The 17,875-nt window shown below is 36.7% G+C and overlaps 2 protein-coding genes and 2 long non-coding RNA genes across 4 annotated transcripts in view; 1 reads left to right on the forward strand and 3 right to left on the reverse strand.

Annotated features, from left to right (window-relative positions):
• The window catches only part of LOC109094670 (NACHT, LRR and PYD domains-containing protein 3-like), a 392,152-nt gene that overhangs the window by 144,854 nt on the left and 229,423 nt on the right, over positions 1-17,875 (forward strand). The window lies entirely within an intron of this gene.
• LOC122136768 lies at positions 56-2,849 on the reverse strand. Its single transcript, XR_006154359.1, has 3 exons — positions 2,516-2,849; positions 2,195-2,265; positions 56-309 (listed from the first exon to the last, which is right to left on the reverse strand). It is a non-coding gene; the product is annotated as an uncharacterized LOC122136768 (long non-coding RNA).
• Positions 5,656-8,563, reverse strand: LOC122136767. The gene is made up of 3 exons (XR_006154357.1): positions 8,063-8,563; positions 7,396-7,464; positions 5,656-6,747 (listed from the first exon to the last, which is right to left on the reverse strand). It is a non-coding gene; the product is annotated as an uncharacterized LOC122136767 (long non-coding RNA).
• The window catches only part of LOC109051834 (uncharacterized protein C16orf52 homolog B-like), a 27,816-nt gene continuing 25,473 nt past the window's right edge, over positions 15,533-17,875 (reverse strand). The window contains exon 3 of the mRNA XM_042721343.1: positions 15,533-17,693. Within this exon, the coding sequence (XP_042577277.1) occupies positions 17,509-17,693 (185 nt within the window). The 3' untranslated portion in view covers positions 15,533-17,508. The remainder of the gene's footprint in view (positions 17,694-17,875) is intronic.

Raw genomic sequence — 17,875 nt, forward strand, 5'->3', positions numbered from 1 at the left:
CCAAAACCACATTTTCTGGGATTGGGATTGCGATTATAAAATCGGCAGAATAAATATCTTGACCAAGGATCAATACAAATGGCCACATTCATATGCAATGCAGCATCAGAGATGACCTGTCATATAAAAAATACATATTTTCAGTATCATGCCAGACTGCACTGTGCTTACATTGATCTGGAAACTAGGGAATATGGTGCAGTATTTAGCAGACACTCCCTTCTGGACGGACGGCATCAGTTGTGATGGCAGCATTCGGGTCCAGATATCAGCTTGTGAAGGTCCAACTTCAGATTATTGATACCAATCCTTTATAGGAAAAAGTAAAGTAACTGGCATTACTTATTTAAAAAAATAGAACTCAGATGCTTCACTATAAATTTCAAAGTAATGCACTACTTTATCTGATCACGTAACTGGCGTTACTTGTAATGCGTTACCCCCAACACTGTTTATAACTCAGTGGTTTTGTTTTAGCCAATACAGTGGAAGTCAATGGTCACCAAAATGGTTTGGCTATCAACATTCCTCAAAATATCTTCTTTTGCATTCAGCAGAAGAAAGAAATACATGTTTGGAATAACATGAGGGTCATTAAAGGGTTAGTTCACCCCAAAATGAAAATTATGTCATTAATTACTCACCCTCATGTCATTTCAAACCTGTAAGACCTTCGAAACACGGACTTAAAAACAAGCCTTTGCTCTATTGTTGACTGCCTGTGTGTTTAATGGTCTCGTTCATCTTCGGAACACAAATTAAGATATTTCTGATTAAACCGGAGAGCTATCTGACCCTCCACAGACAGCAACGCAACTGAAATGTTTCCAGGTCCAGAAATGTACTAAATACATCAATAAAACAGTACATGTATCATCAGTGGCTCAACTTCAGTTTTGCGATGCTACGAGAATACTTTTTTTTTTTTGCGCAAAGAAAACAAAAATAACAATTTAATAAACCATTCTTCTCCCCCGAGTCTTCCGCCATTTTGGAGAGTACCCAATGTATTGGACGTAATCAGCGTTGTTTACATTCAGGGGGAAAGCGCGCACTTCAACGTAATTTGTGTAATAAGCATGTTTTCGCTTAGGAGAAAGCGTGCGTATGCATTGTAATACTCTCTAAAATGATGGAAGATGTAACTCGGGGGAGAAGAATGGTTGAGTAAATTATGTTATTTTTGTTTTCTTTGTGCAAAAAAAAAATATTCTCGTAGTCTTACGGGTTGGAAACGACATGAGGGTGAGTAATTAATGACATAATTTTAATTTTGGGGTGAACTAACCCTTTAAATGCTGATTAAATAAGTGTCCTACTGAAAAGACCAGTTTAAACCAGCATGAATCTCTAAGATGGTTTACATAGTCTGTCATTTTTCATGTAGAACTGCACTTAAACAGCACATATCAACCAAACAAACTGTTTGGTCACTTTGCATGTCAGACAGATGGCCTCTTCTTGTTTAAGTCTCGTTGAAAAGTCTGGCTATGTGAAACTAATCACTGGTAAATTCTAAAGGATGAAGGCACACATGATTATTCTAGTAATGAAGTATGATGAGAGCACCAGCATCCCTAACACAACACATGCTAATAACCAACAATGATAGCATTTCATACTGATGGTATATGATAGGTCAAGCATAACATGTTTGATGGTGGGATGAAGAGAGTGATCTAAGAGTTATGACATCATTATCAAATGGCACAGCTGATCTCTCTTAAAACCAGCTCATGATCAGCTAAGGACAAGCTTAAACCAGTTCAAACCAGAAGCCATGCTTCAAAACATACTTAACCAGCATATGCTGGATTTTTCAACAGGAAAAGTAGTTTTTAAATCTTCCTGAACCCAAATATTTAAACAGTAATATTTCTATTAAGAAAGTAAACAGCCTCAGTCATTCACTGATTTACTGATTTCACTGTGGCTTTAAAAGCAACTGGACTTGACTGAATAGATGACGGCGCAGTTTGGATGAGTAATAAACATCTTGAGCAAATGCTCCAGATGGTTTTGAATGAACACAAAGTCCTGGATGAACCTTTCTAAACATCAACAACTGATCATTTCTTGCAGGTGTGCTTCAAACTTTTCCTCGGGTTCCCATGAATTATTTAGACTCCGTGGACACAGGTCACGTACAGGTCATGTGAGAAAATCGCCCCCGAACGCAGTGCTCTGAACTCACCTTCTGAAAATAATTAACGGCCGTCTCCATTTCTCCAATTAGGGCACTGATGTCATCACTCTCCACCATGCCTGCAGGGAAAGACAAGGCAGAGGCTCATATTTTCCACTGCACACACACAAACACAAGACTTCCCATTGTAAGCTGCCCTGGGTTCAGGGACCATGTGTTGTACACATGACAGAGACAAAAGCAGCACAGCATCAGAGCTCAAGTAAACAGCCGCTCTAGGGACTTTTACACATGACCTCAGAACGGTCTCAAAAGCTGAACAACAAAATAAAACTTCTTTTTACAGTAGTTCCTGTAATTCTGTTCTACCTTCTACTTCAAACTCATCTTTCCTAAAAAGTCAGTGATGTATCACTCAGACACTCTCAGTCATCCAAAGGAAGCATCCGTTGCCTGCGTGTGCCGGGCCACTGATAGTAGCTTGCAGAAGAAAAATGTGATGATACATGTGTATCAAAATACAGAAACTGCATCTTTTATATCTGAACAGCAGAGGGCAGCAGTGGCTGGCATGATCATATTTGAAGGGTTCAAATGGAGGACTCAAATAAGAGTTTTAAATATGTGACCCTGGAGCACAGAACCAATCTTAAGTAGCACAGGTATATTTGTAGTAATACATTGTATGGGTCAAAATTTTCGATTTTTCTTTTATGCAAAAAATCATTAGAATATTAAGTAAAGATCATGAAGACATTTTGTGAATTTTTCTACTGGAAAGCTTATTTATTCAGCTTTCAGATGGTGTATATATATAAAAAATTGACACTTATGACTAGATTTGTGGTCCAAGGTCACATATGAGTTTTTATAATGTCATTTAATTTGTCTGATAAAATCTTTATTTATTTCCATGTTTATGTTCGAATAACATTTATACCAAAACATTCAAAACAAAAAATTTAGGTCTGTCTCCAAACTCCTCCATGTGACAATGACACATAGAAACTTACCTTATATAATAGCCCACACCATTGAACAGCCAAAGCTGTTAACTGAGTAATATGAGGTCTCAAGTGGGCACTTGAAAAAATAACAAAAATAATGAACAACAACAACAACAAAAAAATTAACATTAGCTGAGGATTTACTCACCATTAGACCATCCAAGATGTAAATGAGTTTGTTTCTTCATTAGAACAGATTTGTAGAAATTTTGAATTGCATCCCTTGCTTACCAGTGGATCCTCTACAGTGAATGGGTGCCATCAGAATGAGAGTCTAATCAGATGATAAAAACATCACAATAATCCACAAGTAATCCACACCACACCAGTCCATCAATTAACATTTTGTGAAGTGAAAACCTTTATGTTTGTTAAAAAAAAACAAAACAAAAAAAACATTAAGGCATTTCAAATATGATTCCATAATTCATAACAAGTGAATAATAATAAGTGAAAAAGTCCACCCCCTGTTGTCCTCTCATCAAAATCCACTACATACTTGTTTAGAGATGTTTTTTGACCAGTGCATATTACTCTCCTGGTTCAGACGTGACAGCTTTTTCATTGGAGAAAGCAATATGGAAAACTCATCTTTTACTCGGAAGCAATGGTTTGAAGATTAAAAACATCTTGATGGATTTGATCATTACAAACACACAGCACAAGACTGTAATCGATGGACTTTAGTGGTGTGGATTACTTGTGGATTATTGTGATGTTTCTATCAGCTGTTTGAACTCTCATTCTGATGGCACCCATTCACTGCAGCGGATCCTTTGGTGAGCAAGGGATGCTATTCTAAATTTCTCCAAATCTGTTCTAATGAAGAAACAAACTCATTTACATCTTGGATGGTCTAATGGTGAGTAAATGCTACATTTCTACAAATCTGTTCCAATGAAGGAGCAAATTCACCTACATCTACATCACGGATGGCCGATCATGAAAAGTCTTCCATTGGGCCGCATTCAAAAGTTCTACATCTTCTAACTCCAAAGAGTGGCACCCAATAAACAAATAAAATATTGCTCCTGTAAACTCCACAAAATAAGTGAATGCCACAAGAAATGTGATGGCCACCCGACAACAAATGCACATACTGTGCACTACATTTGACAGGAAATTGGTTTGCAACGATTAAAATATACTTAGGAACAAAAAACAATTACTAGAATGAAATGCACAACAGAAATAGGCTAAGTGAACACAAAATGAAATGCCTAAAAATGGATTGACTGCTAAGTTAATTTTCAGAGAACTGATAGATGTGATTTCAGTTATTTTTAATGAGTTTTGATAAAACTCTAATTTGGTAGTGCAGTAGCAATAGCAAACACCACTAATGAAAGGCCTTTAAAAACAGAAGGAGGCAGAGAAAATGAGAAAGAGAACAACAGACTGTGAAGTCAAAAGCACATCTGTCCTCTTCCTGCCAAACAGCTTGAAGGTTTTCATTGATGGAGGGAACCATCTTCTCCTGCCACGACTTGACATCTGATCCAAAACTGTGATGAACATTGACAAGATCACATAAAGTATAGTAAAAGTGGCAGCAAACAGGAAATTAACATATCATTCATTCCTATTATATAATACACTTCGATTTTAAGGGATGGTTAAAATAAACATTAAAATGATCCCCAAGTCAATGCTCTTATACAAACTAACTATTAATGGCTATTTATTTCCAAACTTATTTATGTTCCATTTATATACAGTAAATTCCAACACAAGCTTATACATTTTCAAACAAAGTTCAACAAGGTCAAAGAACATTAATGACACTTTTAATAACACATGATGTGTGTATGTAAATGTGGCTCCGCCGTACAAATTGAGATGAATTAAATAACAGGTAACCGGCTGAGTCATGTGACATGATGAAATGCTCTTGAGTGAAGCTGTGCAGCTGCTCTGTATTATTAAGAGCAGATATGTGCGCTGTGCTCTCAGGCAAAATCTATTAAGACTTCTATTTATGCCAGACTAAAGCAGATCGCTCATGACTATGCTAAAACAGGAGCAGACAACTGCCGAAGACTGACGATAAATAGTACAGAGGCATTCGTCTGGGCCATTACTGCCTTCATTTCCTCTGTAACTGTGTGTGATGGTGCAAATATGACTTTGTTATTAATAAAGGACACCGGCACTGATTTATGAATGTGGTGTGTTTGTACAGGAACATGTGCTGTAGAAACCAATTAAATATACCCTGGCAAAATTACACTTTTAAAAATAAAGGTCCCAAAAGGGGGTTTTCACAGTGATGTCATAGAAGAACCATTCTTGGTTCCCCAAAGAACCTTTCAGTGAACAGTTCCAAAAAGAACCAAGTTTTCTTAGTGTGAAGAATTTATTAATCTGAAAAACCACTATTATGAAAATAAAGAGCTATTATTATTAAGAGTGATGGTAATACCATAGTACTATAGCAAAAAAAAGAATAGGACCTCAACACAGCCTGATACTTGTACCAACCGAATAACAACATAACACCTGCTGTATTATCTAGTTCTCATATATATATATAGGCCTATTAATTTTTTGAAACTGTTGACTATGTTGCCAGGATCCAGCACCGCAGCTTACATGTAAATAGGCCAGTCAGATGATGTCAGAATTTTTTTCTCCTAATAAAATCTTTGTTTATTTGCTTGGTATCTAAATGTGGGATCGACAGCTGGACCATAAGTCCACTGAGAAAAGTCCCAGTCATTCCTGCTTGTACATGCACCTGAATCGGAACTGAAAATATATAATTTGCATTTATATGAGCTGTTTTGCACTAAATTTTAAATAATACGAACATAATGTGCCAATTTAATGTATAGATGCAAATGTTAGTTTTTGTAGTGTTCTTACAGACCAATTAAAAGAAGACACATACACTACTATTCAAATGTCTAGACACACCTACTAATTCTTTAGTTTTGATGTTGCTCATATTTTAGGATTAATACCACCATGAAAACTTTATGAAAAAACAAATAAATGGATGTATGGGGATGAAATGTTGGGAATGAAATATGCATTACTTTAATGATGTCTGTATGAACCTTTTGAAGCTTGAAAGTTTTGGTGGAATGGATTTTCAATGGAGGAACAGAAATCTCTCAGGTTTTATTAAAAGTATCTTAATTTGTGTTTGGAAGACATTAGTAAATGACAACAGAATATTCACTTTTGGGTGAACTAATCTTAAAGAAAACTGTACATTTTCATTTCGAAAGCTGTAAATTACAAATCACATTTTATATTTATATAGACAATTGCACAACTTAAAGTAATTAAGCATAAAGCATTAGACTGAAAGCTTTTTAGGCAAGTGTGTGCAAACTTTTGGCTGGTATATATAGAGGAAAATCTTCAAGAGTGAAAGAGACAGAAGACTTTAGGACTAAATGACAAAGCAGATCATAATCGGTCACATTATAAATGAGTGAAAACACCCCGGCGGTGTGTTTGACCTACAGGATGACATTGAAGCTCTGTTGGTTGGCCAGCTGCTCCTGCAGTAGTATTCACAGAGCGTGCTGGAGATGGAGCAGGTGGAGGGCGTTCATCCCAGACATGTCCAGAAGAACCTGCACCCTGCATGGAGAAAGAGCAACTGAGGCACACAAACACACTCCACATCCCTGCATCATCCTGGTCCAGAAAAACATCAGCGTTAATGGATTTCCACCAGAGTTATAGGCTGGAAAACAAAGATCAATATGCACTAATACTTAAACTTGTCTTACAAGAATACACATGGTTTGTGCTGACCACAATGCATTTTGTGTAGTGTGTTTTTCAATTACTGGCTGCTGAGTGCTTTTAAAAAACTATAGAGACAGCAATGGACACTTCGTTTGTTGTTGTTTTGTATTGTAGGGTTTCCAACAGTTTCCTACAATATAGTTTATGCAGTTAAATTGTAGCCACAGTTGAACTAAAACAGGGTAACGGATTAGTTCAATGTGGCCACAATTTACCTAAATGAGGGAACAGATGAGGATAAGATTTTTTCCCCCTGCATGTCAGGCTCCATATTTTATTAATAGGTGTTGTACGCGAAAAGTATCAGCTAATAATTCATAGTTTGCTCAGAAGTAGGCGTTAACATGGTGCTCTTGGAGGTAGAGGTTAGCAAAACAGCTAACATTATTTACAATTCTTGTACGATTGCAGCTAGTTTCACATGGTTTCTAGTTGGTCTTAGAGTGGTATATGGAATTTTTGGTTTGTCAGACGTACCTGGTACTTTTGCACTGATGAAAGATTCTTCACTGTCCCATCATGCCACTCAAACTGTACCATGACCCGCTGCAGACAAACACAGTGAGTTAGTTCAGGAAGTCTGCTGTACAGGTGAACAGATGGTTCTCAAACTGGATTCATAACCGCTGCGGGACATGTTCATCACCTCATGAACTGTAGACGAAACAGTCTTTCCCAAATTTGGCACAAACGTCTCTTGTGGAGAATAGGCATTACGAGCCAGCAGCTGATACAGATCCAGCTTCTGAGCTGCATGAACACAACTGTGAGCCAAGACTAACCACTCGGATCAAGGAGACTTGCCCAGCATATACACTGGCAAATAAACTGACACATGCAAATATGTTTGTAAGATTAACAGAGGTTGCGCTTTTTGGTCATATTCTAGAAAATTTAATAAATTAATTTGACATTTAAAGTCAAAACTGATCATATTTCTTTTCTTAAATTCCCAAAAATGAAAAATTCTTGCCACATTTACTTCTCCTTTTGTTGAATATTCAGTTTCTTTCAGAAATGTGCCATATGTGGCATGCGTTTGTAACATTACAAAGGTGAACTGGGTTGTAAATACTGTTTCATGTTGAAACTGAAAAGTGAACCCAACAGACATTCTTCTATTAGAGTTTGAAAAGGCAGATACCCTTCAGGCCGTGGGTTTTCAGCCATTCACTGAAGGTGGTGGTGGGTATCGCACAATGGAGTACTGACAGCAGAACCTACAGGACTGAAGTCTGAGAGTCAGACTTTCCAAACCTGTGGAGATCTGTGAAGGTACACATGAGAAGTGAAAGGAAAAGATGAGAGAGATAGTTAAAAGGCTTAATTTGACACTATTACAAAGTGCACTTTTTACAAGTTCAGTAGATTAATAAGGGTCATTCATAGTATGTATTCAGAGTATTCAAATTTCACATCACTGCTCCTCGATACTAACACAGTACTTTTCTGGGATCGTCTACAGAAGTATTTTAGTGTAACTGTTTGAAGGATCACCTCTGCCTCAAGTGACATCTGTGTCTCCCAGTCGACCCTGACACATGTTCTGAATTTGGGCAAGAACATTGTGAGCTTGCTTAAATCTCCACCAACAGCAGACCTACATCTGTACTGCTGTCTACTACACCCTGTAGATTTTTTTTCTTTTTTTAAAAAAAGTGGTCTCAAGACATATATGAACACTGACGGCACAAAAACATCTCTGAATGGTCATTAGAAAAAAATTCAAAGCAAATATCATCTGAATTTTTAGGCCAATTTACTCCACATAGACAAATGCCAACAGCAGAAAACAGCTGATATCTCCCCCGGAAACTGCTGCCATTTGCTTCACAGTCTCCCATGACAGAACACATCAATCAGTGACAATAATGACAAACATCTCACTACATATTACATAAACACCAGTCTACTATACTCACAATGGCATCTGGACTGCTCCAGTTGTAGGCGACCGCACGAACAGAAGGCATTCGGTTTTGAATTAAAAAATCACATATAATGTCTACTGTCTGATCAGGGCTGAAAATAAAAAATAGTCATCAATATAAGGTTCCAATTATAATTTTGCATCAGTAACATAAATCTTTGCACACATTTTTCTTGGTTTTAAAATTATTTTTCCTATTCATGAACTTACTATGATACATAGTCAAGACCCAAATTAAGCCACTGCATTACAACATTTGTTTTGAAGCAAAAAACTGCTGAAAGAAAGTGTAAAGAGACTAGATGACATGATTTGCACTGCTTCATGGGAGTGTGCTGTTAAGCTATTTATATCCCCAAATTGCACTGACTTTGTCTTTTACTGACAAATATAGCAACCACTTAACAACCTCACAGTTCATGTTGGATCTGTCTTGAAAGCTTTACATGCTATCACTTAAAATCTATTTCTCCATGGAGAAAATGAGAAGGATTTTACTTGCTGCTGCGCTCTATTATGCTGGGAGAGGAAATAGGCCTAGGTTCCCATTTTTAAACCGTCTCCTCAGACATTACCAATTATAGCACTCAAACTATTTAAGGAAAATTGACTGCAAATATGTCTAAAGGCGGCCGCAAAAGTGAAGGAAATGAAATGGCTGCTGGTTGAGTTAAGTTAAGAAACTGTGATTCATCACAGCAAGACAAACTCTCGCTGAGGTTGATGAGTGTTTCTCGAGCAGCAATCAAAAATAAAAAAAAGAAATGTGAATGGTCATATTACAATGAATCTTTAACATGAAATGTTTCTTGAGCAGCAAGTCAACATATTAGAATGATTTGTGAATGATCATGTGACACTGAAGCTTTGACATCACATGAAAAAAATACATATGAACATATATTCAAATTGAAAACAGTCATCTTAAATATAAATATAAAAGAAAAAACAACCAACCTAATGTTTGACCAAACAAACAAATCCATCCTTAGCAAAAAAAAAAACTTCAAAACATTAAACAGAAAATTGATTTGCTTCAGTGTAATTGATTATTTTACACAATATTTGCATGTGTATGATTATATGTATTTTAAATATATAGTTTTATGACTAGTATTGGACCCACTGATATCTGTACACGGATATTTGTTGTACATAAGCCATCTGCCATCCGGTAAAATTCCATCCGTGAACAACTGACAGCAAGGTGACTTTATATTTGCAACCATAGCTATTCACATCTGCATCAGTCTTTAGCAGCTGATTTTCACAGGATTTAGTTTATCATTAAAGTTAGAAAATTCTGCATATGATAAGTTAAAAATATATTTTTTAAGCTCTTCAAGGAACCCATATAGATAGTACATAGATATCTGTGATTCTAACAACCATAGGTTACACAGTGTTGTGGAATCTTTCATTAAAAAATCCATTGGTTTGTTAACGTGAGTGTTGAGCAGCATAGTTCTAGTAACTCAGTCCTAGGAACTAGCCAGCCGGGTGGTTCCTAGAGAACATTCCCATCGTGATGTTTTCCTGGTTGCATTCGCACCAGCAGCAGGAACTCTGAAGCAGCCAATAGTGACAGCTTTATTTGTGGCATTTACAAACTTCAACAACCAGTGGAGGACACTGTGATCAGAGCTGTTTTTTGTTGTGTGTCGTGGATTTCGTGATAACAGAGATGCAATGTAAACACAATTTTCACAAAAATCTGACTAAATCTCCTTTGACAATTTGCAGTATTACATATCATCGAGGCTGTTTCCATGTTCGTGGAGTAAATGTTTTTTTTTTTATAAAATCCAGGTTAGGTAGCCGGTGTTTGTATGTGTTTGGCCATTCAGCGTTCCCCTAAACAGAGTTCCTAGAACTAAAATGAACCATTAAACAATTAATCCTACTTTTTGTACGCAAAGGAAACAACTACGTACGCTCTTGTACGCTCTTCTGTGTCAGCCGCGATGCAAGGATACGCTGTTTTCTTTCAAATCAAAGTGTAAATAAACGTAGAAAATGTATTCTTGTGTCGTGGCTGACACAAAAGAGCATACGCTGCTTGCATTCAGTGGATATTCTCCAAAATGAGTGATGTGGAGAGACACAGAGAAGATACATTGTTGAATAAAGTTATTTTTGTTTTCTTTGCACAGAAAAAGTGTTCTCGTTGCTTCATTAAATTCTGATTGCATGTCTGAAGGCAGATGGACTATTCTAACGATGTCTTTCATACTTTTCTGGACCTTGACACTGCTATTTACTTGTCAGTCTATGGGACAGTTACAGGCCTCCCGGTTTTCATCAGAAATATCTTAAATTGTGTTCTGAAGAAGAACAAAGCTTTTACAGGTTTGGAACGACATGGGGGTAAGTGATTAATGACAACATTTTCATTTTGGAGTGGAGTATCCCTTTAAGGTACCAATATGGACTTTTTAGGTACAAGGTACCTTTTTAAAAGGCACCGCCCCAGTGACAGCTTTTGTACCTTTCTGGGTGTATCTACATGTAGATAGACTATTATAGGTTCACTTTAAGCTTAGCAACATTATAATGTTAACTCTGTTGAAATCAATTGTAAAGTCAGTCCCTCTTTGTGTGAGCTGCTGCCCATACAGACTCTTCCACATGAGTCACATATGAGGTTCTGTTTCAGTTAGGACAGTTGCCTATGAGCGACTCATTTCATCACCATGTTTCAAATACAAATTTCTTGATGAATAATTCATTTTGAATAATGGGAGGCCAAAAACATTGTTTTAAGTCTGCATTAGAGCCATGGCCTTCATCCTCTTCTCTCATTATCTCACTCGTGTCCTTTCATCCTCTCCTCTGCTCTCGAGTGATTTCTTGGCATCTAATACAAGGACGAACTGTTCTCACATGTGCCCACTCATCCCTCATGACAAACCGAAAATAAATCAAGCAGTCTCTCTAAACAGACGCTAATGAAAATAATGGCCCGGCAGAGCTGTTTCTGCAACCCAAAGGGCTTATATGATCACTGTCTGTATGAATTATGAAAATAACACATAATCAATTAGCCTTTTACAAAAAAAAGGCTTGTTTAATTGAATAGTGGAGAGCTAATGAGAAGTGTGTGATCTGTGCTGTGGAAATCGGAAAGTCAACATCACCCACCTTAGATTTCAGAGATTCAGTTTAGCTTCCTGTTTCCTTGACTGAGCCACTTAATTTGATCATGGTACAGTACATCTCAAAAGCAAATTCTCAATTCAATATATATATATAATTTTAGGTTATTTTATTAAAGAACAAAACAAACAGCAGCACTGAGATCGATAAAGCATCATTATGGTGACTGTGCAGTGGAGGAGATGATGCTCACATGTAAAGCTGTTCCTCAAAGTCAGCCAATGACTCACTGCTGATGTGCATCTGTTTGCTCATCCTGTCTCCTCTCTCAGATCTGACACACACACACACACACACAGAGAGAGAGAGAGAGAGAGAGAGAGAGAGAGAGAGACAATTTACAATCTGGTACTAGTTGGAAAAAATTCACAAAGCACATGTCAGAGTCATATTCCACCAAAAGCAAAAGAAAAAGGCAATGTGTTGCATAAAGAAAACAACCTATTTTTAGGACCCATAAGTTATTTTTACATCGTTTACCTTTTTATGACAATTAAAAACATTTCTCCCACAAATTATTAGTACTGTTTTCACTAACTGATTCCACTATTCTATAAATATTACACATGAAAACAGGAGAGCAATAAAACATTAGCATTCAAAGCATTAATGCACTGAATTAAAAACATTACTCAATGGTTCCAGCAATAGTTTTATTTTTTTAAATCGTGACTAAATATTTTAACTAATGGACAGCTTACAATCATAATGCATACAAACATGACAGTTGCACTTTAGAGTGCTTTTTCTAGAGTGTTTTGATGTTTTTTAATATTTTTTGACACATTTACACCTTATTAATTATTCTACTGCCTTTGAAATATGGTTAAAGAGTACAGCCACATATACAGTACTGACAAGAATTTGTGGCAAAAATACTTTATTGGAATTGTATGTCATATTTATATTTCAATAGTTTCGTAATTACACATTTGTAATGAATATTTATTACATTTAAAATAAAGTAACGTGAAATGTAATATCGAATAACACACTACAGTTAAAATTACCGGTGACACTTTATTTTAAGGTGTCCTTGTTACACATGTTTTACGTACTTACTATAATAATAACAATAATGCATAGTATTAAAAGAAGATTAAAAGAAGCCACACAATACTACCTTAAATCCGATTTTCTATAAATAATGGTAGGTTTACTATCTGTATTAGTGGTGTGTATTACATCTAAAAGCATGGTTTTCGAACAAATTTTGAGCTTGCATTTATTCCTTTTTTTTTTTTTTTTTAAGAACAGCAGGTGATTATTAATCCAGCACCTGGTTTCTAAGATCCAAACTAATTCACGTGCTTTGAAACAACGTTCTGAACATATATTGTGAGGGGAGTTTGTTGTTAAAGACTAAATCTGTGCCAAATAAATCTGTAATCAGTTCATTTACACATTTTGACAGCTTTGTTAGTTGTAATGGGAGCATTCTAGACTGAGCCACATCGACAGGAATTAAGTCAAACAGCACAGGGTGCAATGAGTCAGTTATTACTCTTTATAACATATGAATACAGAACCATAAGACTGAAACTGTTGTATAATTTCACCACTTGCAGGTCCTGTCTTCTGCTCCATGTGGAGATCTTCCAGGTGCTGCAGGTTCCCTGAGCGCTATGAGATAACAGTGTATTGTGATAAACAATGATTGAATCTTGGAGGATTGATTTCTTCATACTACAATCACTCTTCTATTATAAGTGAAATGTTCTGTTATTACCTGAAGGTTTATGCCTGACCTGATCTGAATTTCCACAATGAAATCATCATATGAATGTATCTCAGTACTTAAAAAAAATCCACTAATGAGAGCACTTGTCTGAATTTATCCTACACTACCATTCAAAATGTAACCAACATTAAATTAATAAAGCAAGGTGGAATTAAATGGATTAAAAGTGTCAATAAAGACATTTGTAATGTTACAAAAGATTTCTGCATCAAATCAATTATTCTGAACTTTCTATTTAGCAAATAATCATGGTTTTCACGAAAGAAACATTAAACAGCACCCGTTTTCAACATTGATAATATTAATAAATGTTTCTTAAGCAGCAAATCAGCATTTTAAACTGACTTCTGAAGGATCATGTGACGCTGCTGAAAATTCACCAATTAAAACATATTCAGACAGAAAACAGTTGTATTAACATTTAACAATATTGCAATATTACAATATGCAGCCTGGGTGAGCACAAGCAAACATTTATAGCCTAAAAAAAATTCTTACCGTGATATTGTTTGCTAGAGCGCTTTTAGTACCAACTGTAAGCACTGTATATTATTGTTGTTGTTATTATTAGTAAATTATTGTGTAGACTTAAGCTCATACATTTTAATGTAACTTTAATGAAAGAAAGAAAAGGAGAATGAGAAAATGATTCTGTAGAAATGACCTAACTATGCTGTAACTGTGCTGTTTTGTGGGAAACAACGGTTACCATGGTAAAGTATTGCAAGGTTATTAATGTTTACCTTCACAGACTGCGAGCGCTGGTTTGTACAGTTCATCTATCATCTCTCGCAGAAATCAGTAAATATCTTCGTTGGGTTCAAACCGGTTCAAACTCAACAGTGACTGACATCTCCATAGCACCCGACTCAGCCATTCAACACGAGCTCATGTTGACATTATGTAAAAACATTTTCATGATCAGCGTTACTTGGTTTCAGTGTAATTATTGCTCAGACTTTGAATAAACGCTGAGCATTGAGCTTCAGTGAAAACAGGTGTGCTATGAATTTTATGAAAAATCTTAAGTTGCAAGGAAGAAAATGGTCTTTTTTACTAGTCTTTTAAAAAAATCTATCTATCTATCTATCTATCTATCTATCTATCTATCTATCTATCTATCTATCTATCTATCTATCTATCTATCTATCTATCTATCTATCTATCTATCGTCTCAGTTTATTATTGTAGAACACAAAGGCTTGGTAGATTACATACAAACTGTAATCTGTTACTGATTCCAGATTACATGACAAAAATTGTAGTTCCATTACATTACACATTTTAGGTAATATAATCAGATGATTATTTTTGACCTAACTTGTTTGTCACATTAATTTAAATGGGTTAATCTTGTACCATGTTAATATAAAAATGCCAACCCAATGTGAGGAAATGTGAAAGTGCAAAAGCTACAGAACCCTTTAACAGTACATTTCACTGAATTAAACTTGTAAAGGCTCCAAAAATGACACCAGCAATCTCAGGATTTTTAGTTTTACTTAAATGTCAAATACTGAAACAAAGGCAGCAAAAATGAGCAAAGGCAGTCTGGTAAGAGAATTCATCTCTAGCTCCAACAGGGGAGCAGGCCTGATGTTTTGAATATTGCAAATTTAACTAGTAGTTACTAGGCAACCATACATCCCATGCTTCCAAAATTACTCAATTAGCCACAGACTCTTCATACATGCAAAGTTTGGTGAATTTTTACCAATGGGATAGAAAGAGCAATCGTTACAACCGTACTCTTAATAATGAAGTAAAGCTCAGTTGAACTCCAGCGGTTCGCCTTCTTTAATGCCTTTTATTGTATACAGTGAGATACTGAAACAAAGAGTAGCAGAGAAAACAGTTGTCTTGCCAGTAATACGGATCTGTTAACAGTAACTGTGCACGAGGACTGCTAACATCCTTTGATAGATAATACTGCTCCTCATACATTTGTTCCTCATACATTACCTCATACTGTTCCTCATACATTTGTTTCCTTCCCTTTTGAAATCATAAATAAAAGCTTTTCATTACCCTATGCACTTTTTTCTTTTTCCATTTTATGATGGGTTTCCAAAAATATCCAAAGCAGAAGCAGTCTTTAGCACAGAACTCGTCCACCGCGGGCTGCCGTCGTTCTCACACTTCACATTAATTTAGGTCCCGGTGCGATACGAAGAGACATCTTTTGCCAAAAGCAATACATCTTGCCTGAATGCAGAAGGGAATTTCGTATAAACATTTTAATAAATTTTTCAATCTAAGAGTGTATGTTCTTAGGCCACATATTTATGAGAATCATCTAAAATTTGAATAAATATATTTTATCTGTTCGCCATCCCTATAATGAATATGAATGCTTCGAAGGAAAAGTGCAGTCTTTCAAAGCATTAATGAAATTAATTTAGTAAAGAATGTAAAGGCGACTGTGAGCATGACCTTTCTTAAACGGAGTGAACAAAAAAAGCACATTCAAATAAAACAGAACACACACTTAGAGAAGATTCATGAAAAAAAAAAAAACAACAGCTTGTGGGCAAAATGTAACCTTTACATCACACACATCCATCATAAATGAACACTTCTGGTTTTGTTCCACCCTCACAAAGTAGATTTGCTTTCCAAAAAATAGGGAACCCTTTAAAAACAGAGCTGATGTAACACACATTCTTGAGCTCCTTTTATTCAGTGTCAGATAAATAATCTGCCATGATCACACAATTGGAATTAAAGGTCCATGATCAAGGCAAAAACATAAGTTACAGGGCACATATACTGCCATAGTGAGGGAAAAATAATTCGGAATCGCAAAATACTGAGGTAAGGAGTTCATTTTTGTACATCTGTAGTGCTTCACCTACTGAAATGGCTATACTGCACAGTGCTCCCTAAAACCCAACTCATGCCCGTCGTATTCATGTAACAAAACAGGTTTATGGCACATTAGCAAATCAAACCAAACAAGTAAAGGGCTCTGCAAACCCAGAGAACAAAACAAGAAGTGATGAGCAGGTGTAAAGTCAAAAGCACAAACACATCCGCCTGTGACTGAACCGAACTCAACTCAAGTTGAGCTCAGGCGGGAGTTTATTTTGGTATGATGTCAGATTCAGAGACGCATCCGTCAATATTTGAGCGTGTAACAGCGAGGCACAGCCTTGCAGGGTCCTGACCGGCAGTCCTGGAGCATTCGCCTCATGTAGTGTGCGAGAACAAAAATGTTTCTTAATACCATTACCTTTTGCTTTTTCCCTCTTTTGTAACAGTGCAGTGTCCCGGCCAGTTGTCTGGCCGCTAGAGAGAACATTTGTTGGACCGAGTGCCTGGTCCATTATATCAGTGCCCGCATTCTCCACCAGTTTTTGTATTTCCTCTCCATGAAGGTAGGGGGCGCAATTGTGTGAAACGCTGCAAAACATAACTGAACAGAAGATAACGGAACTATATTCCAAAGTAAGGTAGCACTGGAAGCAGCTGCTGTGGATGCGCTCGGTCCTTTCCGGACGGGCCTGCGTGTACTTTAACGCCCCCTGATCCTTTGGGTTGAAACTCAAAGGTGCAACTTAAAGACAGCACGGGTTTAACGAAGCACAGGTTGGGCAGAGGGGAGCACACGTATGTAGTGTGTGCAGTAATCGTCTGTTTAGATTCGCAGTTTAATTAGTTATTAGCATATACCACCACCCCCTGTCGTTGGCCCTTCTCGATGAGTGCCGCTTCTTTCCGTTTCACTTTGAACACCCCAGCTGTCCCTGCTGGGAACGTCCCCTCAGCCAGGAAGACAGACTTTTCCCGCAAACAGGAGCCCCACTATTGTGAAGAAGATGGAGAGCACGAACAGTACATAAGAGGAGCCCACCACTGTGTTGTTGGGTAATTTGTAGGGTTGTCCCCCTACTTCATTGATGTAGAATCCTATTGGGAATATGAGGGCGGCCATGCAAAACAAGATCACTGTAAAAGAGAAAGAAAGAAAGTGTCATTATATAGGTGATGAGAGGAATTTACACACATACAATGAAGAAAAAACAAAACAAAAACAAAGTTGGATAATCAACAGCAAAACAAAAACAATTACAGGGTCAAGCAGAAACATTCATTTAAACACAGTATAAGAATAAAACCATAGAATAAGT

Source organism: Cyprinus carpio, chromosome B3, assembly GCF_018340385.1.
Source record: "Cyprinus carpio isolate SPL01 chromosome B3, ASM1834038v1, whole genome shotgun sequence".
NCBI classification, from domain to species: domain Eukaryota; kingdom Metazoa; phylum Chordata; class Actinopteri; order Cypriniformes; family Cyprinidae; genus Cyprinus; species Cyprinus carpio.